General features: G+C 48.5%; 1 protein-coding gene across 2 annotated transcripts in view; it reads right to left on the bottom strand.

Annotated features, from left to right (window-relative positions):
- RCSD1 (RCSD domain containing 1) overlaps positions 1-18616 on the bottom strand; it is a 76660-nt gene that overhangs the window by 10274 nt on the left and 47770 nt on the right. The window contains exons 2-5 of one of the 2 annotated variants that reach the window (XM_010371794.2): positions 11551-11652; positions 10267-10356; positions 5713-5784; positions 1533-1736 (exon numbers count right to left, since the gene is read on the bottom strand). In XM_010371794.2, the coding sequence (XP_010370096.1) occupies positions 1533-1736; positions 5713-5784; positions 10267-10356; positions 11551-11652 (468 nt within the window). The remainder of the gene's footprint in view (positions 1-1532; positions 1737-5712; positions 5785-10266; positions 10357-11550; positions 11653-18616) is intronic. The other variant, XM_010371796.2, reaches the window with a different exon arrangement.

Genomic DNA, 18616 nt, shown 5'->3' with positions numbered 1-18616 from the left:
TTTTTGTAAATGTTATTTTCCCACTGATTCACATTTTGGTATTTGTCAATCCTAGTTCCCCATCTAAGAGGTTTGGAATGAATACTTGGTTTATCAGGGCCTCCCAAGCCCTTTCCTGAGACCATGATGGGGTCAGCTCTGGAAGGTATCAAGGCCCCAGCCCTTAGGACCAGCAGGGTTCCAAAATAACTTCCCCTTGCTGCTGTCAGAAGGCTGAAGCCTCCAGGCATTATGACCAGGTAGCAGCTCCTCGCTCCCTGCCTTACCCTGTGAGAAGATGGCTCTCTCTGAAGGTTCCTCTCTGCCTTCAGGGGTCTCCATCACCCTGGCTGGGGAACTTCCACTCTGGCCCTAGCCCACAGGCTCAAGCCTGCCCAAACCCCTCCTTGCCACTAGTTTATTTCCTTGAGCCCTCCCTGTTTTTGCACATTTGATTTTTTTTTTTTTGCTAGCTGGACTTCCTAGAATGGCCTAGAAGATCTCATTTCTCCATCATAATTTTAAAGCCGCACCCGTTTAGCATTCCCTGGCACCAGACCCCCGGAAGTCTTAGCCCCTGCCTGGCCCTGGCCCAAATTTGTTGGCTACCTGCTTGGACCGTATCTCTGATCCTTACCTCCTCCCAGCAGGGCCAGGGATGTGATGAAAGCTCACACAGAGGACCAGGGTTGCATCTATAGAAATGCACCCTGCCGTGTCATTTTTGCAAAGGGAACAGTTTGGATGTTCTTTAACTGGGGCAAGCTGCAGGAAGAATGATTTGAGTCCACACTGGGACACTTAGGACTATTCACACCAGGCCAGACAGAATGTTTTGGAGTTCTAGGGATGCTGCCCAGCATTCTGTGCGAATCACTGATCAGGCCTTTAGCTTTTGCGTTCAGCTTTTGACATTAATGAACCATGCAGCTGGGATCAATCGTGAATTTCCATACCTCTCTCCGCAAAGGAGAGAGCACACCATCCCCCAAGCTTGTCTTGGGGGTCGAATGGAATAATTATAGGGAGAGAAGATGAGCCAGTCGAGGAAGAAGGTTATCCTAGTTCAGGAATCACTTGCAAAGAAGAGGAGAGGCCGGGCGCGGTGGCTCAAGCCTGTAATCCCAGCACTTTGGGAGGCCGAGACGGGCGGATCACGAGGTCAGGAGATCGAGACCATCCTGGCTAATACGGTGAAACCCCGTCTCTACTAAAAAATACAAAAAACTAGCCGGGCGACGAGGCGGGCGCCTGTAGTCCCAGCTACTCGGGAGGCTGAGACAGGAGAATGGCGTGAACCCGGGAGGCGGAGCTTGCAGTGAGCTGAGAGCCGGCCACTGCACTCCAGCCTGGGAGGCAGAGCAAGACTCCGTCTCAAAAAAAAAAAAAAAAAAAAAAAGAAGAAGAGAAATTTCACTTGGGTTAAAACGCAGCTCTGAGAATAACTCCAAACATTTCCTCCTTTCTCCAGGACAACAGGGTAGAAAAAATTCAGGGGTGTCAGAGTCCACATTTCCACAGACACACCGCCATAATCTGGAGCTAGAATTTACCTTGTTGTAACAGGGCAGATGACTGCCTTCAGGGGGCTGGTCGAAGCTGACAGGCACCTCCTCTGCCTCGCTGGGCCGAGATCGCACACCAGGACTACTAGGGGTAGAAGGTGGGCTGTGAAACGGCGACACCATGGCCTTGAGTCCGGGACTCTTGGGTGAGGCCCCAGGCAGCAGAGCAGCTGGGTCAAAGGTCAAATTGGCCTGTCAAGGAAAGATGAAAAATTTCAAATAGGACTGGGGAGAAGATGAGAGCCTCTACTTTAGCTTATTGCTTACCTGGCCTCAGGCCTGGTTGAGACTAGGTAACACCAGGCTTTTCATGCTAATTCCCAATCCATTATCCACTGTCCCATCATGGCCTGCTCTTGGAAGCATTGCCTACTCTATCCTCCTTCCGCTACCTGGCTTGCCACAGGCTGCATTCCAAAATGCTCAGCCAGCACTGATGAGGATCCAACAAAAATGTCCCGGAACAAGCCCAGCTTATCAACAAAGTGGCGAAGCAGCAGCTGCCAGGAGCACCTATGGTGCCAGGATCTCACAGGAAGTCAGGCTCTGTGATCGCCTTTCTCATCAGAGTCAATAGTACTCACTCCCACTGGATGCCTACTATTGCCAGGCACAGGTAGCCATGTCCTCCACAGCAACCCCACACGTTCAGCTGTGTTCTCATTGCACAATCAAGAAAGTGGCTAAGGGATCTGCTCTGAGATTCACACCGGGTCTGATTCTTCCTCAGCCTCTGGGTATCAGGTTCCTTCTTAACAGACGGCAGAGTGGTGAACACAGCAGGCCGCTGAGCTCTTCCAGGAAGAAGGCAGCAGGACACACCATAGTATGAGCCACCACTTGGGGTATCAAGGTAAAGGTGTGACCCGATCAAAATGAAAGGCGGCCAAATGGGAGAGTCACCCAAAGGTAACAAGAGCCTCAGGGAGTCTTGAGTTTGGTTGGGGAGGAGGCAGATGGTCCCAGATGCCCGAAGGTGTCCACTGGGGGAACGTGCATGAGTGTCCAATCCTCTTTAAGGCCATCTAGGGGCGCTTCTCCTGCCCTCGACATTCCTAAATCACCGCAGAGCTGCATCCCGCAGACCCTGTGACAGTGCTGAACCAGGAGACAGAGCCACTCTGAGACCTCACAGAGATGGGACGGAGTGTGAGAGGCAGACGGTGCAATGGGAAGTACATGGGTTTTCTACACCGACAGATCTGACTTTAAATACTGGATCTTTCACTTAGTAGCAGTGTGACCTTCAGGCCTTCAACAAGTCCAACAGCCTTTCCGAATCTCAGATTCTTTGTCTGTCCAAACCTCTTGTCCTGACTTCCAAAGTCTTTTCTATCTGGTCCCTGTGTACTCCTTCCTGCCCCGCACTCACACCCTCTCCCTCCCGGCTCCCGTTGGCCACCTTCCTACCTCCCACCAGCCAGACTCTGCTGTCCTGGAGACCTCCTATGTATACTTTAGGACTTGCAGACTTGAAAGCATTGCACACGTTTAGAAGGCTGTTAGTGTTTTCATTGTGATCTTAAGAAAGAAGGTATCATACAGACAAGACTGAGTCATGGTAAGAGTTCAAGATATAAAATACGAAAGTTAAATAGCATACGAGCCCAAACCATGTCAAAAAGCAGCATATGAAGCTGGGTGCAGTGGTGTGTGCCTGTAATTCCTGCTACACAGGAGGCTGAGGTGGGAGGATTGCTTAAGCCCAGGAGTCTGAGAGTTTGAGTCCATCCAGGGCAACAAAGCAAAGCAAGGAAAAAAAAAAAAAAAAGCAGTATATGGGGAGTACCCAGGGAAGGATTTGCAGCATAGTTGCTGTGCAGGTTGATGTGCTGGCATGACTGAGAAGGCTTCATGGCAGAGGGGGTTCACTGGACCTTAAAGGAAATGCCCTTCTCTAAATTTCAAGCAGAGAAATTCCCTCTGTAAGACTGCTTGCAAATAAAATGGATGTTGATAGTCAGCAGAAAAGTTGAATTGTGAATTTTGGACTATCCTAAAAAAGAAAACCCCTAGTTCACAATTCATTCAGTAGAATAGTTAGAAGAAAATCTAGCTGGTGATGCATTTCTCAGCTCTTTCTCCCACATATTCCCAAGAAAGTAAGGTTCCTGTGGGATTTGGCTAAGTTGTCGTTCTGTTGCTGACAATCTTAATGAGACTGAACAACTAGACATCCAAACCACATTCTCAAGTTGTTGTGTTTCCCCAAAAGACTCACTAATGCCTGGAAAAAGGAATGGGTCCAAAACTACAGAGTACAGAACATTTGGTAACTGGTTTCTGGCACTTGAATGAGGGCTAGGGTGGGCTGCAGGGAGCCAGAGGTAGGAGTCTGGGGCTGCATCCCTCAGCTGGATGCTAGGAGGAGTGCTGGAGTTCTGGGATCCCTTCTGAGAGATCCCTGTTACATATTTAGGAGCCTGCAGCCTCCCAGAGTGACAGGTAGCACCACCCTATTCCTGCAGCCGGGTGGAGGGCTTCTCAGCTTGAATTAAATTTCAGGTAGACACTGCAGAGCCCTCCCCACCCTCCACAGGGTAGGCTCATGGCCAGAAACCAGAGATGCTTGCCTTAACCCCCAATCAGGCTGGGATCCAAATCTCTAGGCTCTTCCATGGCTGGAAACTACAGAGGCTATGGCTATTCATCTTGACACCTTTGATGCCTTCAGAATGAAGTTGGTGAGCCAGTGCTTTTAGGTGAGCTTGGATGGGAGGCTACGGTGCACAAGAGCCTTGTTCCTTCTCCTGGGTGGTTGGAAAGAGGATGGAGTGAAAACAGGAGCCTCTCCTACAGCCCCCGCCTGGACATAACATACCTACCTCTCCTCTGCACTTTAGCTTCTGCCATTCCTCCACGGGGAACATCTTCCTCCCTCCTTTTCTGCCACCCATCCCTTAAGGACAGGCTCAGGACATAGGTGTTTCATAAGACATTCATTAATTACTCTGGCCCACTCCACTCTCTTCTTGCTCTGAAATTCTAGAATGGTGGGTCTCACCTGGGGTCTGGGGTGGGAGACGATTTTGCCCCCAGGGGACATTTGACAATGTCTGGAGACATTTTTCATTATCACAACTTGTTGGAGAGTGCTACTGGCATCAGTGGGTAGGACCAGGGATGCTGCTAAACATCTTGCAGTGCACAGGACAGCCCCTGCAACAACACTATCCAGCTCGAGTAATACCAAGGCTGAGAAACCCTGGTCTCGAGCAGCAGGAGCTGGGCAGTGACCCGCAGTGGACATCTCTGGCATTAGCTCCTTTTATTGTATCACCTGTGAAAGCTCTGTCTCCACAAGACTATGAGCTCAGGGCCAGTGTCTTCTGCTTAATTACAGTCCCAGGGAGCCAACCAGCCCTGGGCATGGTGGGCAAGGGCTCTGGGCACACAGGATTACTGGTGGAGAGGTTGGACAGGATACTTCCCAAACAACAAATTTGTCCATATTGGTGCAGTGTGCAGCAGCTGAACACCAGCCCTACGCAGGGCTGAAATGGTTTGTGGCTGCATTCAGGCCTTGGGAGAGAGGGCTTGGCTGTTTCGGGAATGTTTCTTGCAACTATGGTGTCCTTTCCCATGAGACTTTTTTTTTTCTTTCTTTTCTTTTTTGGAGATAGGAGCTTGCTCTGTCACTTAGGCTGGAGTGTAGTGAAGCGACCTCCGTTCAATGCAGCCTCAACCTCCTGGACCCAAGTGATCCTCCCACCTTGGCCCTCAGAGTAGCTGAGACTACAGATGCACATCACCATGCCTGGCTAATTTTAAAATATTTTGTAGAGATGGTGTCCCACTATGTTGCCCTGGCTGGTCTTGAACTCCTGGGCTCAAGTGATCCTCCAGCCTCAGCCTCCCAAAGAGCTGGGATTATAGGTGTGAGCCCAGTCGCATAAAGACTCTTGAGGCATCCCGTTATCCATCAACCCCCACCACTAAATGTCAAATACATGTGTTTATGCTTGATGTGGTCCTTATGTTAATTCTTTTCCCTCAGGCAGGGCTGTGAGATCCTCATCGTTTACTGCAATTTGATTACTGGCTGATTATTGGGGCCAATTATCCAGGTGACCCATGGGCTACCCGATGAGCCTCAAAGTCATGCAAATTTTGGATAAGAAGTGGAATTAGATAAAAGGTAGCAATGGACAATGAATTTTGTACTTACCTGAAGCTTCTCAATCAGAGGCGAGCTCTTGACCTTGAATTTAGGAGGGTGGCTCGCATTGGGTGGTGATTTCTATGGGGCAAATCAACCAAAACAACCAGATAAGTAAGGTGAGGAAAGTGGGGTTCTGGTTGGAACCCAAAAGCCACAGGCAGAAGGAGAAGAGAAGCTGGTGTTGCCACTTTTTCATTAGTTCAGTAGCCCACATACCTCATCAGGGCCTGGGTGACGTGGACTTTCCCCCTCCCTCCCTCCCTCATCCCACCACAGCAAAATCTTCCAATCAGATCAGAGAAGTCAGCACCGACGTCCTCAATACAGAAGGTCTCTCCCAGGAAGAGTGGCTTCATTGTCGTTATGAGGGAAAACTATGTCTGAGCAAGATCTTCAACACTGTGAATCAACAATTTGGGGAATTTCAAAGATAAAGGGCAAAAATGACCATCTTGTTTGTCACACACACAATAAGAAACTAGACCAGGATGACAGAGGTATGACTGGAATTCCTCCCTGGACCCAGTGATATTTTGGAAAATCCCACCGATGGCATGATTTATAAATTATGATTTTCCAAAATGTTGAATATTCTTTTTTTTCTTCTTTTTTTCTTTTTTGAGACGGAGTCCTGCTTGTTGCCCAAGCTGGCGTGCAGTGGCGCAATCTTGGCTCACTGCAACCTCCACCTCCTGGGTTCAAGCAATTCTCCTGTCTCTGCCTCCCAAGTAGCTGGAATTACAGGCATGCACCACCATGCCCAGCTAGTTTTTGTATTTTTAGTAGAGACAGGGTTCCACCATGTTGGCCAGGCTGCTTTCGAACTCCTGACCTCAGGTGATCCACCCATCCCGGCATCCCAAAGTGCTGGGATTATAGGCGTGAGCCACTGTGCCCAGCCTGAATATTCTTTTTAATCAAGTAAACATTTACTGCGTTCCAGACATTGTGTGGGTCATAGAAAGATGAGCATGATTCAGTCTCGGCCACAGGAGCAGTCCGTGGCTAATGCATGTGCTACATAATCATACGTATTCTCTGTTAGTTGTAGATATTTTTGTGATGAATGTATGCCAGGAATCTTGTCTGCCTTTGGGATCTATATCACGTAAAAATATTGACTCTGTGTTTTGCGTAAAATCCCCACAAATATGTGGGAATGGTGACAGTGATAGGATGATGATGAAGAAAAGGAAGAGGATGACTTCCATGTGGTTGGACAGAGGCCAAGGTAAAGAAAGGATCTCCCGATAGTTTGGAGACCAATGTGTATGACCTGCTCCTTGACCCCATGTACTAATTTACCTGAACCATAAGAAGAAGAACTACACTGATCTCTTAGAAAGATTCTGAGATATTTATGATGTGAGATGATTGTATTTTAGGGATGGAAGGAGGGAGGCTCACTCAACTGAACTGCTCGTGATCTTTTTACAGCCCAACACCAAGGGAGACCATGGGCTGTACTCACAGGATCCCCACTCCTTCTAATTCTAATTTTGGCAGGAGCCAGACAATGCCCCTGGCTTCAGCCTCCTCTACCAAGATGCAGCTGGGCAGGAATAAATGATCCTAAGGACTCCCGCTGCCTCTGCCTCCATGTGTCTTCAATGTCGGGTATTTTCCTATAGCAGTCTTTCAAGGAGCTTTTTATCTAGGACGAGTATAAAGAGCTTCCAGCTCCAGTGGAAGTGTCCTTAGTTTCTGTGCTTTACAGGGAAATTTCAGATGGGCTCGGGTTTTCAGAGAAACTTTTAGAAACTGTAGCAACAATTTTGCTGATAAAGCTCACTTCACCTAATACTATGAGTTCTTCTCTTCCCCAGCTGACCACTGTCTTCTGAAATCTGTGGAAATTCAGTGGACTCTGCCCCTTAACCACAGTATAGTACTGAGGACCCAGCTGATGCTCCGTAAAACCCTATTGATTTGAATTGCAAAGCAGAAAGAATCCAAAATAACCTCTAGTGCAGTTCCTAGAAATGACAGCAGGTGGCATCATTTCCTTTACGGTTTAACAAGGGGCTTCAGGCAAGTGGTTGAGACTAGTAATTGGTGGAGAAAAACCATCTTTCCATCCCTATATATGTATATATATAGATGTATTTACATGACATTCTTACCACGTCTAGAAACTACGGACTAATTTTCAGATGGGAATGCTTTTCAGCCTTTCCTGAGTAGAGGAGGCAGGATCTGTGGCTGCATTAAACACCCTTTTGGCTGGTTCTTCTAGAGAGGGGTAACTCTTGGTCACCCTGCCATCAGGAGGGGTCCTGCAGTCAGCAGGTGCTGTCAGGGGGCTGACCCCACTGTCTCAGACCTGAGCAAGCATAGCAGGGCAGGGATGAAATTTCTGGCACTGTGCATTGGGAACCGAGGAGCAGCCTGACCGGGGCCCTCCCTGCAGGCCCCCAAGGTTTCCAGCATTAGGACCTCTGCAGGTTGAGCTACAGAAGTCTGGAAGGAGAAATTGTGGACGGCAGCCTCCAATTAGCCCTGCAAGACAAAGCTGGCTGCTCATTTTATTTCTAGGTGAATTTGAAGGCCACAAAAAGTCATTGATCCCTGGAGGTAGTGTGCTTTCAATGTGCGAGCAGCTTGTCATTCCAGGCAGGACTTTCTAAAATCCACCCTTGGACTTATCCAGCCCTTGGTTATTATAAGCCATTTAACTTCTGGGTGATGTGCCCCATGGGGTGAAACCTGCGAATGCATTTCCACAGAGCTGCCAGGATGGAGCTATTTAACCCAATCTCTAGCCTAACTCCCTCTGCTTTTACTCCAGGGGATGAAACTTCCCTAGCCAGCCTTCCTGATCTAGCTGGTTAGTGTTTTTGCCCTCATTTCACAAATAAGAAAACAGATTCGGTATGGTGCGGTGACTTCTCCTGGGCCAAGCCCGGGCTATCAGGGGGCAGCCTCACATTAAGCTCTGAGTGACCATAGCCTCAGCCCATTGCACAGCAGCAGAGACACCGAGCCCAGAGGATGAGGGTTACAAGGAGAAGCTGATCCTCTGGAAAGAGAAGTTGTTGGTATGTGTTTGGTTACAGCATTGGCTGATGACCCCATAAAGCCACAGAATCATATTGTTGGCACTTGAAGAGACCCAAGGAAAACCTCAATGTTTTTAAACTGTGCTCCTTGGGGTTCTCATCCCAGAATAAGACCCTTGTTCAGTGGGGAGAGAGTATTCTGAGAGCATTTGGGCCTCCAGGCCTCCCCTCCCCCATCTCACTTGGCCTGGGCCAGCGATGAGTTTCTGCTTTATCTCGTGGGCTTCTGCTTGTAAGCCTTAGGTTGACAAAAAGGCTTGAAAACCATTGATCTACTTCAGCTGTTTCACTTTATAGATGAGAAAATGTAGGCATTAAGATGCTTGCCCAAGTTCACATAGGGGTACCTAATGGCTATTGTCAGGGTGCTGGTCCCCCCAAAAGAAGGAGAGAATAAAGAGGTCGTTGAAAGAGGTTGGGATTCGGGGATGAAATTGCCTTGGCTTGCTTGCTTTATTTTGGGGTTGGCCTCCCAGGTGAGATGACAGAACATGCAAATCCATTTCTGGCACAGACCATGACCACAGTGAAGGTTCATGGGTTGCTGGCATAAGGTGTGGAGAAGACACTCCTGCAGCTACAATTAGATAAATAAAGATAGTAGAATATGCAGGCTAAGAACCTATTACTGGCTATGATCTATGATACCAGAGCCTTTATTATGTTGGTAACATTGGCTATTTATATCTGAGAGCAACGAGGCCTCCTGTGTGCTCTGGTTTTCTTCCAGTGATCTTGAACAATAGCCAGGCTTTACAAGGATGTTACAGAACCACGGGGTTTTCTCACGCTTCCGTCCTGCCCCACGTAATTGTAGCCCCCTTTCCAGGTCCCTTCTCCACACCTTATTCCAAGATCATCTAAGTCAGACCTGGGAATAAAACAGAACGTTTCTGGCTCCTGAATTGGGTCTGTTAATAATATATGACCCATTCTCTTTGCTAAAATTCTCAGGCTTGGAAAATAGTGTTCCTATCCTTGACAGATCATAAAGGAGCCTCAGTAAAAAGGAGCAGGGAGGAACCTAGTCTCCAAAGTAAAGGATTCAGGAAACATTTAAGAGGAGATTCAGGCCGGGCGCGGTGGCTCAAGCCTGTAATCCCAGCACTTTGGGAGGCCGAGACGGGCGGATCACGAGGTCAGAAGATCGAGGCCATCCTGGCGAACACGGTGAAACCCCCGTCTCTACTAAAAAAATACAAAAAACTAGCCGGGCGAGGTGGTGGGCGCCTGTAGTCCCAGCTACTTGGGAGGCTGAGGCAGGAGAATGGCATAAACCCGGGAGGCGGAGCTTGCAGTAAGCTGAGATCCGGCCCCTGCACTCCAGCCTGGGTGACAGAGCGAGACTCTGTCTCAAAAAAAAAAAAGAGGAGATTCACTCTGAAATGGAGACATTCCCTGCATAGAGTCTGAGCTTTAAAGTATGAGTTTGGTGCCCCCTCCTCCAAGAAGGGGATAGAACCCTTCACAGTGTCGTCTGAGCCCCAACAGCAGCACTTACCTCCTCACCATTCTGGCCCAGCTCTACCTTGGGGGGAAACAGGGGGAGGGAACAGGGCGGTTTCCTTCGGGTTGGTTTACTGGCTGGTGTCTGGAGGGAGGGCGACAGACAGACACACAGAGAAGAAGAGAGCACTGATCAGGTAACAGGGAGGAAGAGCAAGGAAGTGGAAACTGGTTTCTGGAAGGTTTAGGAATTTAGGAATGTTAGGATGTTGGGGAAGTGTAGGAATATTTAAGAATGGAGGAAGGGAACTGCGTGTCTTTGGGATAGCCCGCTTACTATTTAAATTAATTCTGTTTACCATCTACCCATTTTGACTTTCATCCTCTCGGCTCCATTTCCTTTCCTGCTAGAATGTCCTCTTTTACTTGAGATTCACTGACCTGAGTCACACTCAGTTTTCAGACAGTGCCAGCACCTGAGATCAATGCTATCTTCTTTATCCTTTATGACATGCCTATACTGTCTAGAAATTATGAACCTGATTTTTCAGATGGGAAAACAAAACCCCAAAATAGTGCACTTAAAAATGCAAGGCAAAGGCCGGGCGCGGTGGCTCAAGCCTGTAATCCCAGACGAGGTTTCTCCGTGTTGGTCAGGCTGGTTGCGAACTCCCAACCTTAAGTGATCCGCCCGCCTTGGCCCCCCAAAGTGCTGAAATTACAGGGGTGAGCCACCGTGCCTGGCCCTGTCATTCTCACTTCTAATGAGCTTCTCACACTGCATGACTCAAGAAAATCTAGCCCAAATCTCTCCAAAGTTAAGACCCTCCCTTGTCACACTTTCTTCTACTGGTCACTGGACGCTCTTCCTTCCTGATCCCTGGTTTCCCATCTGAATGTGCTTTCCTCCAAGTCCTCTTTTCTTTCTCAATTCTCAGTTTGGAGTCTGCCCCAGCCTTGCCTTGCTCTGGCTATGGGGCAGGAGCTGGCTGTAGGAACTTCTTTGTTCTGACCCCAGTCCAGGCCTGGCACAGCTGTGTGGGATCTAAGTCTGTATAGGTGGATGATCAAGATGGAAATGGATACGGATGCCCATCTCTGCCCTGTGTCTCATCCCTCCTGGCCAGAGTGCAAGCCTCACCCTGGTGGGGACAGATTCTGCCCAGGCACAGCAGCCGTGACACATTCTTCACATTCAGAGAAACCCCTCCAGCCCCTGGCTTCTCTTCCTAATTTGGTAACTCCCAAGCCTCCTCCCTCCCTCTCTGCTGGGCCTGACCAGGTTTCCCCTTCCTCCTGCCCTCTGCCGAAGAGGCTGCTCTGAAGCCGCCTGACTCACCTCCTTGGCTGCAGCCGCCTGCTCCCTAAACCGCCCGGCCAGCTGGGCCACCGAGGGGGACGCTGAATTGTCCACATTGGCATTGGTCTCTGCCGGTCGTTCCTGGCAAATCGAGGAGAAGCAACAGTTCGTCAGCAAATGGGTACCAGATGCCATGCAAGGCACTTGTTTTGTGGCCACAAGCAGGAATGCTGTGACAATGAGGTATTTTAACAGCATTATCCAACTGGCTCCTGCATTCAAGGACTTAAAAAATTTGGTCAACCACATTTGGTGAACATCTACAACGCTCTTAGCCCTGGGTGTGGCTTTGGGGACCTGGAGACAAACAAAACCTGGTTCTGTCCTGGAGGGGTGCCCAGGGAGCTTAGAGGCAGTACAGGTCCAATTTTCTCATTCCTCAAAGACCCCACCGGCAAAGGACAATGTCTGCGACAGTGTACGAGTCTCCTTACCTCCTGAACGAGGGTGAGCAAATGCCCTTTACTGAACTTGAAACCCATATATATGTGTCTTGTGTTCCCTAGTTGAGTGCCATGGGTAAAGAAGTGTTCAGTAAATATTTGTGGAATTAATAAATTAGTGGCATGAGAGCAGATAGCACTGTGGATGGGAGCCAAACTGCCCGGATTCAGGTACTGACTTGCTCCATCTCTTACCAGCTTAGGGACCTGGGGCAAATGGTTTAACCTTTCTGTGCCTTGACAAGGATGGTTGTAGCGCATCCCTCATCAGTTGTTTTGTGGATTAAATGATTTGCTATATACCCAGAGTGCTGGGACAAGGCCTGGCACGTCGCAAGTGCTTTGGAAGGGTGGTTGTTATTGTTACTGGCGATGAGTCTTGCCTCCAGTGGGGTCATCAGTTTACCGTGGCTGTCCCTCCGTTGAGGTGCCTCCAGGATCCCTGAAGAGGCCAAGATGCACCCCAGGACACCATTTATTCTCATGTACCGTTTGTCACCAAGACACACAGTAAGTCGGTGACGCTGGAAATGGCCGGTTCATTTCTGCCTTGTTATAGAAGGCCTACATAACCACTTAGTTTTAATCAGATTTTTTACATGTCCAGTCCCAGAGACATTAGGTTTTTGTCTTTTGTCACCACGATGGCAGCATTTCTTACACAGACTTCGAACTCCCCCGTCACTTCCTCTTCTCACTTCTAGTCTGAAAATGGGAGGATTTGGGCAGTAGTTTGTCTGAGAAAATCCATCTCTGCCTTTCCCTGGCTCTTGTGGTCTACAAAAACAAGGGATGCTTCCCTCCAGCAGCAAGCTTACTCGCTTGTACACACACAAACACACATACACACACACACTTCCTTGGCCCTCCTTTTGTGCTAAAAGTGGTATCTCTGAGCTTTCTTATTTGGGTGCTCCCTTCAAAGTAAATAACTTTAGTCATTCTAAGATGCTGTCCCCTTGGAGCAAAGGAGGGGCAGATCTCCTCACCTCCCACCCACTTCCAGCAGGGAAGTCAAGTTAATGGGGTAAAGCTTTGAGAAGAAGGCTTTGACAGGCCGGGCACAGTGGCTCATGCCTGTAATCCCAGCACGTTGAGAGGCTGAGGCAGGTGGATCACTTGAGGTCAGGAGTTCGAGACCAGTCTGGCCAACATGGTGAAATCCCATCTCTACTAAAAATACAAAATTAGCTGGGTGTGGTGGTGTGTGCCTGTAATCTCAGCTACTCGGGAGGCTGAGGCAGGAGAATCACTTGAACCTGGGAGGCGGAGGTTCCCAGTGAGCCGAGATGGTGCCACTGCACTCCAGACTGGGCAACAGAGTGAGACTCCGTCTCAAAAAAAAAAAAAAAAAAAAAAAAAAGGCTTCGTTTAGGGATTTGAAGGAACTGCTGGGGCCATGGACTTTCCAATCTGTGAACGGCTGTTCTGGAGGAAAAGACAGGTACCCCTTTACTGTGGGTTGCTCTAATTCAAGCTCATCTCCATCCTAGTCTAAACACCAAATGCTGATTTCACATAAAGATATAAAAGGAATCACCTCTATTCAAGATGCCAGATTTCCCCATGATGCTGGGGGAAAACCGGGGAGTGCAAGGCCCCACCCTGATGAGTTCACCACTGGGGAGGGCTCCTAGACCTGACCCGTTTTACCCTCACACTTGCCACATAAGGAGGTCAGAGAATGGAACAACGAAGAGAGGCTTGGGGACAGTGTGTGATTAATTGAGCTGTTCTTGGCAAAGACACTGGCTGATTGGTTTGTCCATCTGTCTAACTTCCTGCCCACATCACAGATCAGTCTCTCTGTCCCCTGCTATTTACGCTTGGGTCCTGCTGACAGTGCGCTTTACCTCAGCTTTAAAGGCGCCAATCACTGGTGGAGCAGGAAGATAAATTCCAGTTAAAAATAGAGCTGTATAGGAATCAAAAGCTCCTCCCTTACTTCCCTGTCTCAAACTGGCCTTGGCAAGGGGCTCAGAAGTAAGAGAACTCTGAGGCTTCTGGAAGCATTTAGGGCTTAAAAGTTGGGTTGAAGGAAAGATTCTAATACCTCTGAGTTTGTTTTCCTGGAGCCTAGTGAATGGGTTTTCTCTAGACTAAGGACTCCAGAGCTTGTTAAAGCTTGGCAGATCCTCTCACCCTCAGCCCCTCTCCAGACACTTCCCATCCTCTTTTGTGGAAGACTGACTGATTATTACCGTCTGCCCTCTGGGCACATTAAACCCAGAGAAGGCAAGTGACAGCCAGAGTCACACAGGACAGACCAAACAGGATAATCTGTGAAACATCTGACTCCAACTCCTGAGACTCCAGTAATGGACATCGGTTAAGTAGCATCGTTTGTGAAAGTGCTTTGGCAACTGTAAAGTGCTATACAAATCTCAACATTATTATTAGCCTCTGAGTTGTATAGGTGCAGGGGAAGAAGCGTGGTCTTCGGGATGAATCAGGGCTGGCGGCTCAGCCTGTTTGACGCTGGGCCTGGATTTCTGCCTTGCAATTCTGGCAGGTACAGCTGCTAACCCCATTGCAGTGTGCTCAGCGCCACACGACCGCAGCCATGGGCCAGGAGCTCTTCACGGCAGTCTTGCTAAGGCCATACCCTCACCTTGACTGTTAGGTCTGAGAACTCAGTTTCTCTACCTATTCCCAGACTTTCCTGAGACACCCTTAGCCTCTCTGGATTAAAAGTTCTTTCTCTGTTCCTGTGATGTCCATAAAGCACTTAGCACAGAGCCTGAAACATAGCATGTGCTTGGCTGGGCACAGTAGCTCATGCCTGGAATCCCAGCATTTTGGGAGTCCGAGGCAGGAGGATCTCTTGAGCTCAGGAGTTCGAGACCAGCCTGGGCAATAAAGAGATACCCCATCTGTATATAATATTAGCCTAGTGTGGTGGCTTGTGCCTATGGTCCCAGCTACGCAGGAGGCTGAGGAGAGAGGATGGCTTGGGCCCAGGTAGTCAAGGCTGCAGTAAATCATGCTCACATCACTGCACTACTGCACTCCCGCCTGGGCAACAGAGACTCTGCCTCAAAAAAAAAAAAAAAAAAAAAAAAAAAGTGCTCATCTAAGGTTGGTTTCTTCCTCCTCATTCCATCTGACCTGGTCTGTTGGTATCAGGACCTGGGTACCTGCTGCCAGAGTCACTGACACCCTCAACTCACCCCTGCTGACCATACCCAGATGTAAGTCCCTCCCCTGCCAGCACCTACCCTCTAGGTCTTGGTCACTGCCTTGACTTTAGCTTGTCCTTTCTTCTTGGGCCATTTTCCATGTCTTAGATCTGTTTTCTGTACTCATCTCCCTTTGGGCCCTGCTTTAGCTCACACTTGTCTTTACAGATCTCAGGCCTGCACTCCATCTTCCTGGGCCCAGGCCTTGCTTACGAAGCCCTCCCTGCTACCTTCCAGCTGGGCCATGCCAGGTAACTCGGAAACCATGCCTTTGGTTACTGTCTGGTCTGACTTTGCCAAGGCCAGGAGAAAAATCACCTCTGGTGTTTACTTTCTATTTCTATGGGACTTTCTTCTGAGAACTGAGGAGCCCCTTTGTCTGGACAGCATGGAACTTCCCCTCTGGTGTTGCCATGTTGTGTAAACACAATTAGGATACTGCTGACCATCCACATAATGAGACCTTTATGTACGGGCCAGACTAGGCTCTACCTGCTTCCCAGGCTCTGCCCTGTCTCTCCACCCTCTACGCTGGTCCAAGGTCTCAGTATCTCCCAGCCTTTGGGCTATGGTTTAGGGAAACAAGGCACCAGGGAAGGCCTCATCATCTACAGTTTAAGAGAAGATGCAGTGAGAGAGTCCAGCGTGGGGCTGGAAGAACTATGCTCTTAGCTAAAAGGAAGTTTCTCTCTCTCACCAGAAATAGGCCAGTGCCCAGAGCCTCAAAGGTCTGAGGTATGTTTGCTTCTTCACTCCTCCAGAACTGAAGGGGATCACCCCTTCCAGTGTGACCATGCTTAAACCATCACTTCAAGAAGACCACCATGGAGTCTCTCTGAAATACTGCAATGACTCTAGAATCTTCCTTTATGTCCTTACTTATCCCTAGTTCTTCAATTTATCCTAGTGTTTGACCATTACCATCCTAGGAGGAGGGAAAACGTTCTGGACTGGGAACCAGGTAGGTCCATTTGACCTACTTGTCTATCAGAGTACCTCCTATGTGAGAGGCACTGTCCTTACAGCCTTCGATATATTTTCTATAATTCTTACCTCTTTAAAAGAGGAAACTGGGGCCCAGAGTTGCTAAGTAACTTACTATTCAAGTCAGTAAGTGCAGGCATGAGAATTTTCTGGATTCCAAAGTTCTAGCTCTTTCCACACCAACATGCTGTACTAACTCTGTACCTTTACTGGTAGAGTTAACATACTCAGTCTCTTGTTAATAGACATTTACTGGTCTACGCCCTGAGATACATCAGTGAACAAGACAATCCTTGCCCTTCAGAAGTTGCTACTTCAGCAGTAAACAGGCACACAGCGAAACCATAAGATACTTTGTTACATTCTGTGAAGAAAATAAAACAGGGCACTTATTTTATGGGAATGTGGGAAGACATCTCTGAAGAGAGAGCACATGAATTGAATCCCCGTTGGGGAAAAGAGAAAAGGAAAATTGTTCTGAGCAGAAGCACAGACAGAAACAAAGGTTGAGGGGCAGAGAAAAGAGAAGGGTGGCAGGGAAAAGAGGGGGCGGGAAGATGCGAGAGGTGGTGTGAGGCCGGCTACATTGGGCCTCATGGACCAGAGCACGCAGTTTGTGTTTTATCTTGAGCCAGCGGGATGTCATTTGGAGGGTTTCAAGGAGGGATGTGACCTGAATCACACATCAAGGGGCTGTCTGTGCAGGAGGGACAGGAGTGGAAGCGGGTGAGCAGAGGCAGGTGCTGGCGGCAGTCCACCTGAGAGTGGGTGCGGGAGTGAACCGGGCTTGTGCAGGGGGATGGGATTTGAAGGTCAGGCTGCCAGGAATTACCAATGCATGGGTGTGAGCAAGGGAAAGAGAAGAATCATGGATGACTCCTGAGGGTTTGACTTGGATAACAGGATGCATGGGGTATTTGCTTCTGGGTTCGAAAGCCATGTTGGGGAGAGAGGAGTGGGTGGGGCTAGGTGGGCAATGAATAGTTCTTTCTTGGTCCTGAAAGTCTGACATGTCTATTAGACATCTAAGTGGAGATGCAGTGCAGGAGGTTGAATATATACCCAAGTCTGGAGTTCAGAGAAGTGTTTCAGGCCAGAAACCAAACTTGGAGAGTCACTAGCTAGAGATGGTAGTTGATGTTACAGGACTGCATAAAGTCAGAGGAAATGGAGAATAGGGAAGAGAAGAGGCCCAAAGACTGAGGTCTGGGTTGTCTCCTTAGTCACCCTAATCTGCCTTTCATTCTCAAAGTGAGGGGACTGGTCCTGTTATTCCAGTGGGAGCCTGGAGGGCATTTTGGTGTAGAATGCAGATGGGATGGGCTTGAAAGGAAAATAAACCTCAGACCCCAAAATCACTAAGCCAAAGGGAAAAGTCAAGCTGTGAAATGCATCAGGCAAATCTGCCTCCCACTTTATTCCTGAATAAGATAGACAAAGATTAAAAAGCCACATACCCCCCTCATAATTTTCCCACTAGAAAATTCCTTGGCCGGGCGCGGTGGCTCAAGCCTGTAATCCCAGCACTTTGGGAGGCCGAGACAGCGGATCACGAGGTCAGGGGTTCGAGACCATCCTGGCTATCCCGGTGAAACCCCGTCTCTACTAAAAAATACAGAAAAACTAGCCGGGCGAGGTGGCGGGCGCCTGTAGTCCCAGCTACTCGGGAGGCTGAGGCAGGAGAATGGCGTAAACCCGGGAGGTGGAGCTTGCAGTGAGCCAAGATCTGGTCACTGCACTCCAGCCTGGGTGACAGAGCGAGACTCCGTCTCAAAAAAAAAAAAAAAAAAAAAAAAAAAAAAGAAAAGAAAATTCCTTGTGGCCCCAAGGTATTTACCCTAAAACAGTTTTGTTGAATTTTACCCTGATAATGTAAATTAATAGCTTATCTTCCCAGGTGTGGGACAAAGGCCAGAACTCTAAGTCACTCTCTTGCTCACCTGAGACAAATTCATATCTGATTGCTTCCTCTGATGTAAAAATGCAGATTCACTGAGCTATGGAGGCAATAGGTGGACCGTTTCCTCTACTCATCTCTCACATGTAAATTGTGTATCTGGTGAAAGGCTGATCAAAGTCTGAAAAGAATGTAACCATTTATCTCTTATCTGCTCACACCTTTTTAAAATTTCTTCCTCTTTCCCCAATGTTCATCCTTTCCCCTTTAAATATTAAAGCCCTCAACATCATCTTTGGAGAAAGGCACAGACCTGCCTCCTGGGAGTACATCCTTAACTTTGGCAAAATAAACTTTCTAAATAAAGACCTATCTCAGATACTTTTGGTTTACATGGGTTAGGGCCAGAAGATTTCTTTGGCTAAGGTGATAGAGGGTAAGAAATCCTGAATGTCACTCGTGAATGTTGCGTGCCCCATCCATATTGTTGGGTCATTTGATCATCCCTTCCTGAGCATCTGTAGACACTGTAGAATGCATTG

The sequence above is a fragment of the Rhinopithecus roxellana genome, chromosome 8 (genome assembly GCF_007565055.1).
Source record: "Rhinopithecus roxellana isolate Shanxi Qingling chromosome 8, ASM756505v1, whole genome shotgun sequence".
NCBI classification, from domain to species: Eukaryota; Metazoa; Chordata; class Mammalia; order Primates; family Cercopithecidae; genus Rhinopithecus; species Rhinopithecus roxellana.
The sequence above is the reverse complement of the archived record's forward strand: the minus strand, read 5'-3'. Positions and strand labels throughout refer to the sequence as shown.